General features: G+C 37.6%; 1 protein-coding gene across 4 annotated transcripts in view; it reads right to left on the bottom strand.

The window, feature by feature from the left end:
• eys (EGF-like photoreceptor maintenance factor) overlaps positions 1-13,974 on the bottom strand; it is a 164,495-nt gene that overhangs the window by 83,548 nt on the left and 66,973 nt on the right. For all 4 annotated transcript variants that reach the window (XM_086168217.1, XM_086168227.1, XM_086168234.1 and 1 more), the window contains 6 exons: positions 13,317-13,413; positions 12,816-12,923; positions 10,816-10,961; positions 1,732-1,903; positions 1,354-1,432; positions 750-949 (listed from right to left, as the gene is read on the bottom strand). In XM_086168217.1, coding sequence (XP_086024343.1) covers positions 750-949; positions 1,354-1,432; positions 1,732-1,903; positions 10,816-10,961; positions 12,816-12,923; positions 13,317-13,413 — 802 coding nt within the window. The remainder of the gene's footprint in view (positions 1-749; positions 950-1,353; positions 1,433-1,731; positions 1,904-10,815; positions 10,962-12,815; positions 12,924-13,316; positions 13,414-13,974) is intronic.

Raw genomic sequence — 13,974 nt, 5'->3', positions numbered from 1 at the left:
TGCATGAGACAAAAATAAAACCTTTTTTCTTTACCTTTTTTACAGCTAATTGGCACACTCTTGTTCCATACCAAATATGTGTATAGGGATGCACAAAACTGCTCAAAAGAGCCCAGATCTTCAACTAAAGATAACATATATTCATGAAAGTATTTCAAGTAAGAAATTTTTATCCACTTATCCAAAACACTGTAAAAAGTGCTCCAAGAGATCCCATGCTGGCACAATGAGAACATGTACACTCATGCACAGAAAGGGTCAAGTCAGCTGTACACCAATTTAAAACATTGGAGGAAGAAACTAAAAAAAAGAAGAACAGCCTCAGAGAGCTGCATGTGTGCATGCGATTTCAACCTCCCAGTGAGGGAAAGAATTTCTCTCATTGAGCCCTACTGTTAGCAGACCAAGGTTTTGTGCAGTATTAAATCAGATAACAGCCAGCCTTAGATAATGGAAAATGCACATCAAATGAATTGTCCATATAATAAATTGTATTCTGCAGTTATTAAATTTGGACACATGAGGCCATAGGTCCCTACAGAATTCTCCAAATCAACTAGGGCTGAATTCTTAAATTTGCACTGTAAGAGGTAAATAAAATAATCACATGCATTTTACTTAAATGCATTTTAAGTACCTGTGCAGTCAGTAGTCAGGGTGATTTTATAAGAGTTGTGTAATGCAAGTTTATCATCTTTGGAGAAACTACTACAGAAGAAGTTTATCAAAACAATAACCCGTCTACTCACATGCAAGTAAAGTTTGATCCTTCACCGTCAACACAAGTTGCTCCATTAAAACAAAGAGATACATCAACAGAATTTTCCTTGCAGACTTCGATGTCAGTCCCACAGGTCTTCCCTGTGTAACCATCCGGACAGAAGCATGCATATTTATCAATGAGATCCACACATGACCCTCCATTCAAACAGGGAATGGAAGCACAGTCCTACAAAAGATAAACAAAACAAAACACATCAACTAAAGCTGTCTTCGAACTCAAATATACTTTTCCATTTACAAATGTGACAATTAAAAATGGCAACCAAATTTGGAATTCTGGTGAATCATTGGATTGTTAAAAAGCAGCCCAATAAATTGTTACTGGTACAAAATCTTTCAAAGTACAACAATATTTTATCTCTGGTTTTCAGCTGGAGCTCTGTGATGAAAAAAAAAATGATAAGGCATCAGACTGAGCAATTTCCTTTAATAAGGAATTTGTGCAGTATTTCCATGATCCTGGTTGTTGAACTGATACAAATGAAAAATCAATACAACTAATGATACCAGCAGCCACACAAAGGTTATTGAATATCGCTGATGTTCTTTTTCAGCATCCATCCAACTCACATCAATGTTTGATTCACATCTAATGCCAGTCCATCCTGATTCACAAACACAGGAATAGGCGTGTATTCCATCTTTGCAGCTGAGAAAAACAAAAGAGACAGGTTCAAGATAAATTACAAGGGTGAACTAATTTGATGTAAAAAAGAATTGCTTCCAACATGGAGATTCTTTATTCAGCAGCATACAAAGAATTCTTATCCAGATGCTTATTAATTCCTCCACAAACTACTTTTTATAGAGAAACAGTGATGAACATGTTGAACAAATATTCTATTTTTTCACAATTTGTCTTCATTTAAAGCCTAACAGTTATTCAAAATTCTGTTTCTGAAATTGTATCAATTGCAAATATAAAAAAATAATCTTAAAAATCGGCACCTCCCATGGAGACAAGGTGCAGATGAGCATTCATCAATGTTGGCCTCACAGTTGATGCCAATGAAGCCATCAGGACACAAGCAGTGGTATTGATTCAGTGCATCAATACATCTCCCATTATTTTGGCATGGATTTGAAACACACTCGTCAATGTTGACTTCACACAGTGCCCCTGGGAATTCAAGCATATTTCAGGGAGACATTTCATGTTTTACAGCTTAATAGAATATTAATAGGATACAGGTGGTTTTGGACTACACATTTACAGAAAAAAACATGAGGGGTGGGGGGTTGTGGGGCTTCTTATGGGCACTACACTGATTGAATGATTGAATAGCTCCGACAGGCTGTCAGCCTTTTAAAAGCTTTACATTGTAATATAAGTTAATCAAACTATCAGTGATACAAATGTAGAAGCTAAATAAATATATTTAATATAGATTTGTATACATGTCCCCCCTACACTCTAAGAACTTGTCATATGATAACATTGCTACAAGGGATTAATAAAACTGCTTTGGAGTGTAAGCTTTTGGTTTCAAATTTTTTAGAACGAGAAAAAGGAAAAAAAATAGATATAACCTTTCCAAATAATCATTGTCAAGTTATGTAATGATTTACTGCAGAACTGCATTCCCATCGATGGTCTAAACTGCTTTGTCAGCCTCATTCATTATTTTGAAAAGAGCTAACGGATGTGTTGAACACTGAGGTCACATTGCAAATTGGTCCTTACGCATTTTAGCTATGTCAATATGTTTAGATTTTCCATAAATGCATTGTAACTTCACACTTGAATATTTCATTTGCTGGAATTTTTTTTTCTGTATTTTCCTATCTCTTAATATATTTATATTTGTGCAAGGACATTTTATATCATTATTTGTTAATAATAGTAATTGTATTAACAACAAAAAAACAACAATAATAATGATATGTAAAATAAATATATAATAATAATAATGACGATAATAAAAACAAATACTTAATGCAGCGTCAGGGAGGCACAAGCCAGTGTCTCTGTGAGCCAGTCCGAAGCCAGATAAATTAAGAGGGCTGCATCAGGCAGGGCATCCGGGGTAAAACTTGTGCAAAAACCAAATATACGAATCAAACCCAAGAATCTCATACCGGATGGGTGAAGGCCCGGGTTAAGAATCACGGCCTTCGGTGCGGATCACCTACAGAGTGCCAGTGGAAATTAGGCTACGGTGGGTCAAAAAAGGAGAGGAGGAAGGCATGTTTGGAAGCAGAGAGAGGTGAGGAAAGGCAAGAGCCTGGGACTGAGAGAAGAGACTTTTAATATTGTGATGATGACAGGAAAAGGTAAAGAGTTGGTCGACATGATGCAGAGATGGAAGGTGGTTATACTATGTGTCCAGGAGACCAAGTGGAAAGGTAGTAAGGCTAGAAGCTTAGGAACAGGTTTTAAGTCGTACTCTCATGGTAATGACAGGAAGAGAAATTGAGTAGAAGTTATCTTGAAGGTGCAGTATGTTAGGAATGTTCTGAAGGTGAAAAGAAGGACTTATGATTCTGAAACTGGAAATAGAAGGTGTGATGCTCAATGTTGTTTGTGGCTATGTCCCACAGGTGGGATGAGAGTTTGAGGAGAAGGAGAAGTTCTGGAATGAGCTAGATGAAGGGATGCAGAACATCTCCAGGGATGAGAGAGTGGTAATGGGTGCACACTTCAATGGACATGTTGGTGCAGGCAATAGAGGTGATGAAGAAGTGATGGGCAGGTTTGGTATCCAGGATAGGAACACAGAGGCACAGATGGCATGAGACTTTGCAGAAAGGATGGAAATGGCAGTAGTGAATCCTTTCTTTTTCAGAGAGAAAGGACAGAAACAAAGGGTAACTTTTAACAGTGGAGGTAGGAGTACGTAGGTACAATACATCTTGTATCGACAAGGTAATCTGAAAGAGGTCAATGACTGCAAAGTAGTGGTCGGAAAGACTACTACATCTCATACGACCACTTATGATCAGGGAGAAGGGTAGGAGATTACTTGGAGTGTTGACGGGAGGAAAAGTAGAAAAAGAGACCCTGTAGTGGAATGAGGAAGTGCAGGAGTATATACAAAGAAAGACGTTAGCAAAGAAGTGGGACACTGAGAAGACTGAAGAGAAGAGATGGGAGTACAGGGAAATATAACCTAAGGTAAAGATAGAGGTAGCAAAGGCAGAACAAAGGGAGTGCAATGACTTGTATGCTCGTTTGGACAGTGAGGAGGGAGAGAATGATTTATACGGGTTGGCAAAACAGAGAGATAGAGATCGGTGAGAGATGATGGAGAGATAGGGGGATGATAGAGATGTACAGTATCTCCGGGTAATTAAACATAGAGAGGGAAATGTATTGACAGATGCTAGAAGAGTGAAAGGAAGATGGAAAGAGTACTTTGAAGAGCTGATGAATGAGGAAAATGAAAGAGAGGCAAGGGTAGAAGAGGTGAGTTTTGTAGACCACAAAGTAGCGGAGATAAGTAAAAGTGAAGTGTGGAAGGCATTGAAGAGGATGAAGAGTGAAAAGGCAGTTGGTCCTGATATACCTGTGGTGGTATGGAAGTGTCTTGGAGAGGCAGAGATAGAGTTTCGGACTAGGTTGGTCAACAGAATGTTGGATGTTGAGAAGATGCCTGAGGAATGTAGAAGAAGTATGATGGTGCCCCATTTTTAAGAGTAAGGGGGATGTACAGAATAACTGTAATGATAGTGGGATAAAGTTGATGATTCATAGAATGAAGTAATGGGAAGGAGTAGTAGAAACTAGACTGAGAGCAGAAGTCAGCATTTGTGAGCAGCGTACTACAGAGTACTACAGATACAATATTTACTTTTAGAATGCCAATAGAGAAGTACAGAGAAGGTCAGATTTTGTAGACCTGGAAAAAGCATACAACAGGGTTCCGAGAGAGGAACTCTGGTCTTGTATGAGGAAGTCTGGAGTGGCAGAGAAATATGTTAGACTGGTGCAGGAAATGTATGCTAGCTGTGAGACAGTGGTGAGGTGTGCTAAATGTGGAACAGAGAAGTTCAAGATGGAGGTGGGACTTTATCAGGGATCAGCTCTGAACCCTTCTTATTAGCAGTGGTGATAGACAGGCTGACAGATGAGGTTAGACATGAATCTCCATGGACCATGATGTTTGCAGATGACATTGTGATCTGTAGTGACAGCAGGGAAGAGGTTGAGGAAAATCTAGAGAGGCAGAGGTATGCTATGGAAAGGAGAGGAATAAAAGTAAGTCGCAGCAACACATAATATATGTGTATGAATGAGAGGAACCTTGGTGAACAGTAAGGCTACATGGAGAGGAGAGGTTGGAGGATTTCAAGATTCAAAGATTCAAAGAATTTATTGTCAAATGTACAGTATAGAAATATGTTTCCCTGTACAGTGAAATTCCTACTTTGCTGTGCACAGTGCATTTAGATATGTGCTGATAGTTCAAGTACTTAGGGGTCAGCAGTCCAGGGCAGCCCAGAGTGTGGAAAAGAGGTTCAAACAGGTTGAGATGGGTGGAGTAAAGTGTCAGAGGTACTATGTGATAGAAGACTATCAGCTAGAATGAAAGAAAAGGTGTACAAGACAGTGGTGAAACTAGTGATGCTGTATAGTGTAGAAACAGATGAAAAGACAGGAGGCAGAGCTGGATGTCGCAGAGATAAAGATCTTGAAGTTCTCTTTGGGAGTGACAAGGATTGATAGGAACAGGAATGAGTCCAGCAGAGGGACAGCACATGTTCCGTGTTTTGAAGAGAAGGTCAGAGAAGCCAGACTGAGGTGGTTCAGTCATGTACAGAGGAGGGATCGTGTATATATTGGTAGACGGATGCTGGAATTGGAGCTGCCAGGCAGGAGGTCTAGTGGAAGACCAAAGAGAAGATTTATGGACTTAGTGAGAGAGGATATGAATTTAGTTGGTGTGAGAGGAGGATTCAGAGAATGAGGTTCGATGTAGAAGGTTGATTTTCTGTGGTGAGCCCTGAAAGGAAAAGCTGAGGGGAAAAGAAGTAAGAATAAAAACAAATACTTGTATTCAAAGAATTATGTCACATATGTTTTTTTCCAGATGATTACACACATCCATCTGCAGAGAAATGTGAGATAATAGTTGGTCAATAGTTTGGGAAATAGTTGGAATACTAATATAAATGGACTAAATCCTATGGACTAAATTTGTAATCAATTTGCCTCATGGATGAATGAATGAGTGGATAGAGACAGAAATAAAGGGGAAAAAGGGTTTTTGTTTTGTACAAATCAGACACTCTTATTTAAATGTAAATATTGGGGACTAAATTATGAAACATAATTGCTATTTGCAATACTTTATGTCTATTTATTTGTTCAGCAGGTTGACACCAAGGGTAAAACAATATATATTTTCCTGGAGCAAATACCGGTGGTTCATTCTATTTTCTTTTCTTAGAGATACACAATTGATCAATATTTAAAAAAAAACAAAAAAAAAACACTACAGCTGTACATATGCAATTTTAAATAAACAACTAAGAACTTGGAAATACACTAACTTATTCTCATAATACCAAATACAGTCTCCAAAAAGCAGCAGCAGGATTATGCTGTGCAGATAAAATTGCCTCTGGAACATGACATGTTTTCCTCTGGTCTAAACCTTTTCTATAAAGAGATCACAAAGAGAGAGGAGGTAAACACGAACATCGTGTGTAGTTAACTGGCATCCCATTTAGTTATTTCTGGATTCTGATATTTTAAACCCCAAGTTCCTGATCAATGCACTTTCAGGTCCTGAATGTTTTTAATGAAAAGAATCTGCAATGGCTTAAATCAATCAACCTGGCATTAACTTTCATGAATCAGTGTGATATCTCATTAGTTATTATACTAAGAAGCATCCTTTAGTTTCTTGTCACTGTTAACATTAATTATCACTCTCTTAGATCCACATTGACTTGCAACTGCATCAAACCATGAAGCAGAAATACAGTCTTTCACTGGAAATATTAAATTAACATTTTTAGTTAAACATTTGTGAATGTCTTTAGTTATTTATCCTTTGGAAGATTGTAGGGGATAATGGCATAAGCTATCTGTAGTATAAACATAAATACCATTTGCAGCAAGTACCCAAATATAAAAAATACAGGATAGCTTCTTTTGAAGGGAACTGTGCTTTAGAAAAGTAACCCAGGGAAACCATAAAAGCTGGGTGGCTGATGTGTAAAGTGGTTTTTCAGTGTTTTCGGAATGTGATATTCTGCTTCTTCAATCTGGGTTTCATAAAACTGCTGACTTATTATTATGTTGTGAATTGTTGAATGAACAATTGGGGCATTTCCAACGACTCTTCAACACTGTATGAAATACATTATTAAGAATAAATGTAATTTAGAAAAAATTACTTTGCCTCTGCAATGGGAGTGACATACTGTAGCTAATATTTCATATCCAATCTCCAATAATTATTAAATGTCTCCATGTGTTTTTTTTCAGAATATCAATGTGGTAAATTTTATCCAGACATTATTCTTACACAATGGAATCAACCATGATGTACATTGTCGAAGTAAAATGATCGCCAAACAGCTGCATTAGAACTCTTCAGTGAGCACATTGACTCTTTTCAAAGGTTTCCTCTGTTAAAAGTGACAAGTGACATCGACAATTCCTTAGAGGACTCATTGACATGCCATGACTAGCCTGAAAAAGTGTATTAATTACTGTATACATTGTATGCAAAAATCAATACCAATTCAAGCATTAGATCAATTTTCTATGCAGATTAGGGAGCACAAAACGAGTCAGCTAAATGTAAGAAGTTGATTATCTTCAGCACAACTTAATGGTTCCTTCTTATCAGAAAAAAATCTTACAAGTCTGGAGATGCCCCAGATAAGCTTTATTCATTTAGATTTATAGGCAGTCAGTAATGATAGATGGAAATAGCATCATGTTTACTCAGAAAGAATGGGAGAGCACAAGCTGTGAAGGAAATACCAGATAACAGAATTTTACAAAATGAGTTGCCCTCCTGCCAAGAGCAAATTCTCTGAATAGTGAGTAGCCTATTGGTTCTGTATTTGTATATTTATATCAGGGCGCTGCATGTTTCATTTACAAATGTGTTGAAATAATGAAATAAATAGGTAAAGCCTCAACTGGGTGCTCTGAAAGGATGATTTGTCAACCCATTATCTATTTTAATGTCCAGGAAATTGAGGGATGTAAATCTCTTTTGATCATTTTTTGAGGTGCAACAAACAGTGACAACAGATGTTTTTATTGCCTCTTAAATTTCATCATTAATGAGAAAAAAACAACTGTGTTTAGTGTTCTTGGAAGGAATCTAATTTTCTCTTACAAAATTTATGTGGGGTCAAAGTGATAACACCTATTATTTAGCAAGCAAGAAAAACTATAAGATATTTAGTTGCTCAAGACTCAAAATATGACAAAATTATTATGGACCCATACAATAATGGTAAAAGATGGTAAATGAAAATGCATTATGAATACTGAAACATTACTGGGGTAATAAAGGAGAGAGCATAGTACTTGGAAAATTGTTTTTCTGAATTACAAATTGCTCTAATTTTGGTCCTTTTTTCAAAAATGAAAATGCTTCAGGTTCAGATTTCAATTCGTAAAAGTATTACAAACAAGTCCAGTGCAACAGATGAAACTAAGCAAAAAAAGATGAAAAAAAAGTTCAAATTGCCTTACCAGTGAGGATTGTGAGAACTAAAATGTCAATATCATCATTAGGAAAGCAACAATGTCCTGATCGCACTGCAATGTCACTCAAAGGAGTATGGTCTTTAATAATGGATGAAGAGAAAAACAAATGGAAACAACATTATAATTGGACCTTAAAGGACTTTCAAAACTCCTTAATGATGACAAAGTCAGTTGTTAAACAATACACTATCACTATTGTTTTTTGAAATGTGCAGCAATGACTCGTGATGGTTTTGGAACATACTTTGAATGATCAAAGGGCTTCGTGAAGAGGAGAAACACACACACAGTGATCCTAAATCCTGAGTTTGGATCAAGTCAAGTCCCCAGTGTTTCAGTCTGAGCCATCAAAGAGTAAGAGCAGAGCTGGTGCCCCCAAAAGACTCCTGAGTACAACACAAGTTCCAGTGTCCACTCCTGCACTGTCAAATAACTGCAAAAACAACCTGAAAACAGGAATATAGCACATACGTAGCATAGTCTATTTGAAATCATGACACCTGGGATTCGCTTTTTAAATTCAAAATTGTCATCAGTGGTGATGTCGAGTACTTATGCCTGGAGTGCAAGTCCTTCTTCTTGTCTCCTGCTGTTTCCACCTGAGGTGAACAACAGTGCCAAAGATTGCATCAGACTGAAGCTACAATCTTCTTTTCAGTTGTCAGAAGAATTTTAAGGGTCCTACTAGTATGAGCACCTGTAATTGCTATAAAATAAAGTTGATCTGATTTTTGAAAACTGACATTTCATGAGATCCAATGTCGGGAATCAAAAAATGGTGTAATCGCCACTTTATTGAGCTCAAGTTGAGTAATGTTTACTGAATAATGTTTAGCAATATTGGAAAAACACAGAAAATAGAAGTGGCTCTGCACCTGAACAACAATATCTTAAAAAGGTGACTTCTGTGTAAGCAGATGCACATCTCATTCTAACCTACTGAAAACCAAGAAGTATGTTTAGAATTTTCAATTTTCAGGGGAATTTTCATCAATAAGATATTAATAAAGTGATCAGATTCTTTATTTGAAAAAAATATCCCTAAAATGTATACACGTTGACAATTTAATGCATATTTAGTTGATCGTTTACCACTTGAAAATATGAATAAAAACTCTAAAAAATCTTTTAGCTAACTCTTCTTGCTGATTTGGTGCTGTGTGGAGCGCTGAGTCAAGGTACACTACTCAGAAATAAGCAAGAAGCCAATACTGCTATTGGTGCAGGTGGAAATAAAGTTTCATTTTAGCTTCATCACGTCCATGAAAGTTTATTAGTAAGTAGCTTTAGTGTTAAAGTCAAGATTAGTTTTGGCATTCGGTATACAAAAAAAGTCAAAAATAATTCCCTGATGGCTGAAGCAAATTATATGGTAATGCTATCAAGTGGCAAAACAACTTACAGTTTTCCAGCGCCAAAAGAGATGACATTTAATACCAGCAGTGCATACAAACATTCATTTCAATCACATTGCAAAATTTGATGTGATAAATCATCCTCAGAAGGAAAATGCATTTCTATTTTTAAACTAACAAACACCAAGATGTTACACTCACCTAGTGCACTTCTGCAATATGTGTTTTTGTGGGAAGCTGAAATAATACTATATGTTACCACAGCAAATATTTTGTATGAGGTCTATCTGGTTTGAGTCAATCCAGGCTATATCCTCTGGCCGCTGGTTCTCTTGGGGAGCCCTGTTTCCTCAGATGAGCTTAGTGCAACAGAAAAAGTAATGACTTGTACTGTGCTGTGCGTAGGCCTAATAATAAAAACTGGCTCTGTGGGAATTGGGCCATGCATGTCAGGTTCTGCTCTCCAGAGTAGCAATTCCTCAGAGATTTTCTCCCTCTCTCAATTGGGAAAGGATAAATTGATGATACAGTGTGGAAGACAAATGAAATTAATCTTCCCACTACCTGACAGGAAACAGCTTTAGAAAGTGCAAATACACACAATAGCAGATACACACAAAAATAGCTTGATATCAGTCTGTGTGGAAAAATAAGAAAAATGGATTGAAGTAAAACAACAAAATCATTTTAGAAATAAATAGACTGATAAAATAAAATAAAATACAATAAAAGCATATAAAAGGCCCTGAGAAGTTTCAATCAGATAAGAGCTGACATGAATTTATCTCTTCTGAGGTTTATTGAAAAACTGGAACTGTATCTCGTGACGGCAGGGAGACTAATTAAAAGTTAGCATAGTGAAGCAGTTTTTACATTAAGACAGATCTGTGTCAGAACTGCCTCAGTAATGCTCAGACGAAAAAGTCATGATAAGCTTTTTAGACTCTCATATTGATCTTCTTGTCACTGAACTGCTTCATGTCACCTAAAGCCTACCTGTGTATCCGTGGTGACAGACACATTTGAAGCCCCCCGGCTTGTTGATACAGACGCCCTCGTGAAGACAAGGTGAAACTTCACACTCATTCACATCCAGGTCACACACCGTTCCAAAATAACCAGAAGGGCAAATGCAGTAAAACCTTAACAAGATGGGAAAACAGCCATTAAGAAAGAAATGAAAAATAGACCAATTTGAAAGACAACGAGGCTAAAAATCATGCATCACTGTCAGAATGTTATTTTCTTCCAAAATAATAGTTTTATCTCATTGCTCATTGTATTATGAAAGAGAACAGTAAGGCATTCATTCTTGAACTGAAAAACATTTTTTTTACACAATAATGTAACTCAGTCTTCGTTTTGCCGCCAGTATAAAAATTACTGAAAACGTGTTAACGTGCTTTTGTTTCGGTCATTGAAATCTCTCTCTTCAGCTGCTTTGTGTTTAATATCCAATGATCACACACCTCTGAGACTATGGTTTCCTTGTTTGTTAGTAGCAAAAGAGAAATTACATTAATCTCCTATATGGGGGAAATTAAATGACCTTTAGTAAGTTCTTCTCAGTTTCAATGGTACGAAGAGATGGCAACAAAATACTCAGGTCATTAATGTCCTGAGGCTTCTGTCACTGTATTAGTGAATGCACATTAATAAATTTGATACAAAAAGTGTTTTTAATCGTGTCTGACCCTGAGATAAGACAAATATATAATCACTAGCATACCAGAAAACATGAAGGGGCAACTCTTTTTTTCTCCCCTCAAAACTGTCTATAATTTAAAAACTGTATGAAGGCAAAGTACTTTACTTCCACTAAAATGCCACTGTCAGTGTTTGGTTTCTTCTCCTAAAATACAATCAAAACAGCATTCTATTATAAATATGTAAATGGTCCCATGCCCGACTTTTTTCTATAGTCCATTCATTCTGTAAAAATATTTAACTTTTGCAAAGTACAGCCAGTGATTGAGTTCCACCGAAACATGATGCAAACTTTTACTAACAATTAATAATTCGATTTGGTTGCCTTGTCACTGCAGGGAAAATCTTTAAATAACAAATTTGTTGTCCTGGTTACATGCCGATATCTTTGAAGTCTTGTCTGGATGCATCCCAGTCAAGCTCCAGTTGTGTTTGGGGACAGGGACATGCTGACAGCCAACAGCAACTGAGCCTATCACTTTGCTGTGATGATTAAATCAGGGGCTACTAGATGCAAACAGCACTAGTCGGGCTGAGAGTGCCTGAAAGAGTCACTCAGAAATGTACTTGAAAAGAAAACCAAATCTTTCCAGTGACCCTTTTATACCCATGTGATGAATAAATAGAGACACCAATACAACTACTATTACATCATTAGACCCATGAAACAGAATGGATGACGAATTTTAAAGAATGTAGTAGTATCATCAGCCTAATATAGATTGATTTGTTTAAATGGTAATGTCAAAAAGAGGATACTTGTGTGTGTATCCCAGTGTGTGGTGTGCTCGTGGTAGTCAACAAGGTTAAAACACACCTGATGTGAACTCCCCAGTCTGTACAATCAGGGGAGTGCTCTGAGCAGGGCCAGGTCACATGGGAATGAAATCATGATGGGAGACAAACTGGAGACACACCATTTAGGACTCAAATTGGCCCTGGGACTACACTACCCATCTGTCCAACTAAGCCTAGAAGCCCCGGGGCTCCCATTAAGCACAGCAGAGGGAAGCATCAGTGTAGCACTGCAGTCAGGCCCAATCTAGATTCATGTCCTCCTGCTGAATTTGCTATCTGTCTTTAGAATCACTGCGTATGTGTGCCAAGGATGAAGACAGACCTGTTATGTAAACCACTGTACTCTGAAGAGAAACACAACTATCACAGAATTATCCCATTACCTTTCAAAGCAAACTCACAGGATGAAGTCATCCTGGTCTGTAGCATTTAATATTGAAAAGCATATGTTACATCAGGGATAGGGTGCAATGGCAAACATTCACACTTACTTGTTAACAAGGTCTCGACAAATCCCAGCATTGAGGCAAGGGTTTGAGTTGCATTCATTGATGTCTTCCCCACAGTTCTGTCCAGAAAATCCCATTCTACAATCACAGCTGGGGAAAGAGTGGGGAAGACAGCAAACAAGCAAACGAACAACCAAGAAAAAAATCATTAGGAATCAATTAGGACTTATTCAGGTTGACTGCATATACAGCAGAGTGCCCTTAGATTTTAACTATTTAATTAAATGCAAACCCCCAAATTTTATGCCCTGCAATAGGGACTGTTTTTCCTTCTTCAGATGATTAACAAATGGAATGGTGTAGAGGCAGAACTCATCAGAAAAAATGTTTTAGCTTTGGCTAATCTACTACGAAAAATTAGGTAAATTCACTTAAAAGGAATGAGAGATGATGACTCTCGATACACATTTTTTAAAAATCAGTACAATAGATTTCACCTGCCTTCTACGGTAATAAAAGCAGGTTATGGATAATACTCCTTACCTGTAACTGTTGACCTGGTCCACACAGTTGCCCTCGTTTTTGCAAGGATTTGAGCTACACTCATTGGTGTCAATTTCACACAGACTTCCTTCAAATCCTGAAAGATAGATGAGATGTTCATGGATAAGTAAGCTTTACTACATTCTGAAAACGTGAGGGCTGATGATAACTAAGGCCCAGGTGGATGCCATTTTAATGGAACTAGTAGCCCCTGTAGCATATCTCATCTTCCAGTTCTCAGCACTCACTGTTTGCCTTTTGAGAGTGTGTAAGTCTAATAATACTTCACTGCCACAGACAGATTGGTCTGAGGGTTAGTGGTTTGGGGTTTGGGAGGTGTGTGTCTGTGTGCGATCGTGTGTATATTTCTGCTTGAGAAAGAGGGCGAGGGTACAGGGGGACATCTTGTTAAGTCAGGACAGTAGGGAGAGGCGAAACCCAAGAGTTCTTTTGCCCTGTTCATTAGGGGGTTGAGGGGCAAAATGGCTAAGCAGATCAGCATGGATGTTTTGTTGTACTTTTGAAGACAGGCCTGGGAGCTTAAATATTTTGCCTGCGGGAGGTAATCCTCTGTTGCTGGGTCTGGATGAAGGATGTTTTTTTTTCCTGCTTAGAAATTCAACCTACCTGACTTGACTGCATTTCTTTTATTAACGCT

The sequence above is a fragment of the Fistularia commersonii genome, chromosome 2 (genome assembly GCF_037954325.1).
Source record: "Fistularia commersonii isolate RoL2024-O1a breed Wild chromosome 2, RoL_Fcom_v1.0, whole genome shotgun sequence".
Classification (NCBI taxonomy): Eukaryota; Metazoa; Chordata; class Actinopteri; order Syngnathiformes; family Fistulariidae; genus Fistularia; species Fistularia commersonii.
The sequence above is the reverse complement of the archived record's forward strand: the minus strand, read 5'-3'. Positions and strand labels throughout refer to the sequence as shown.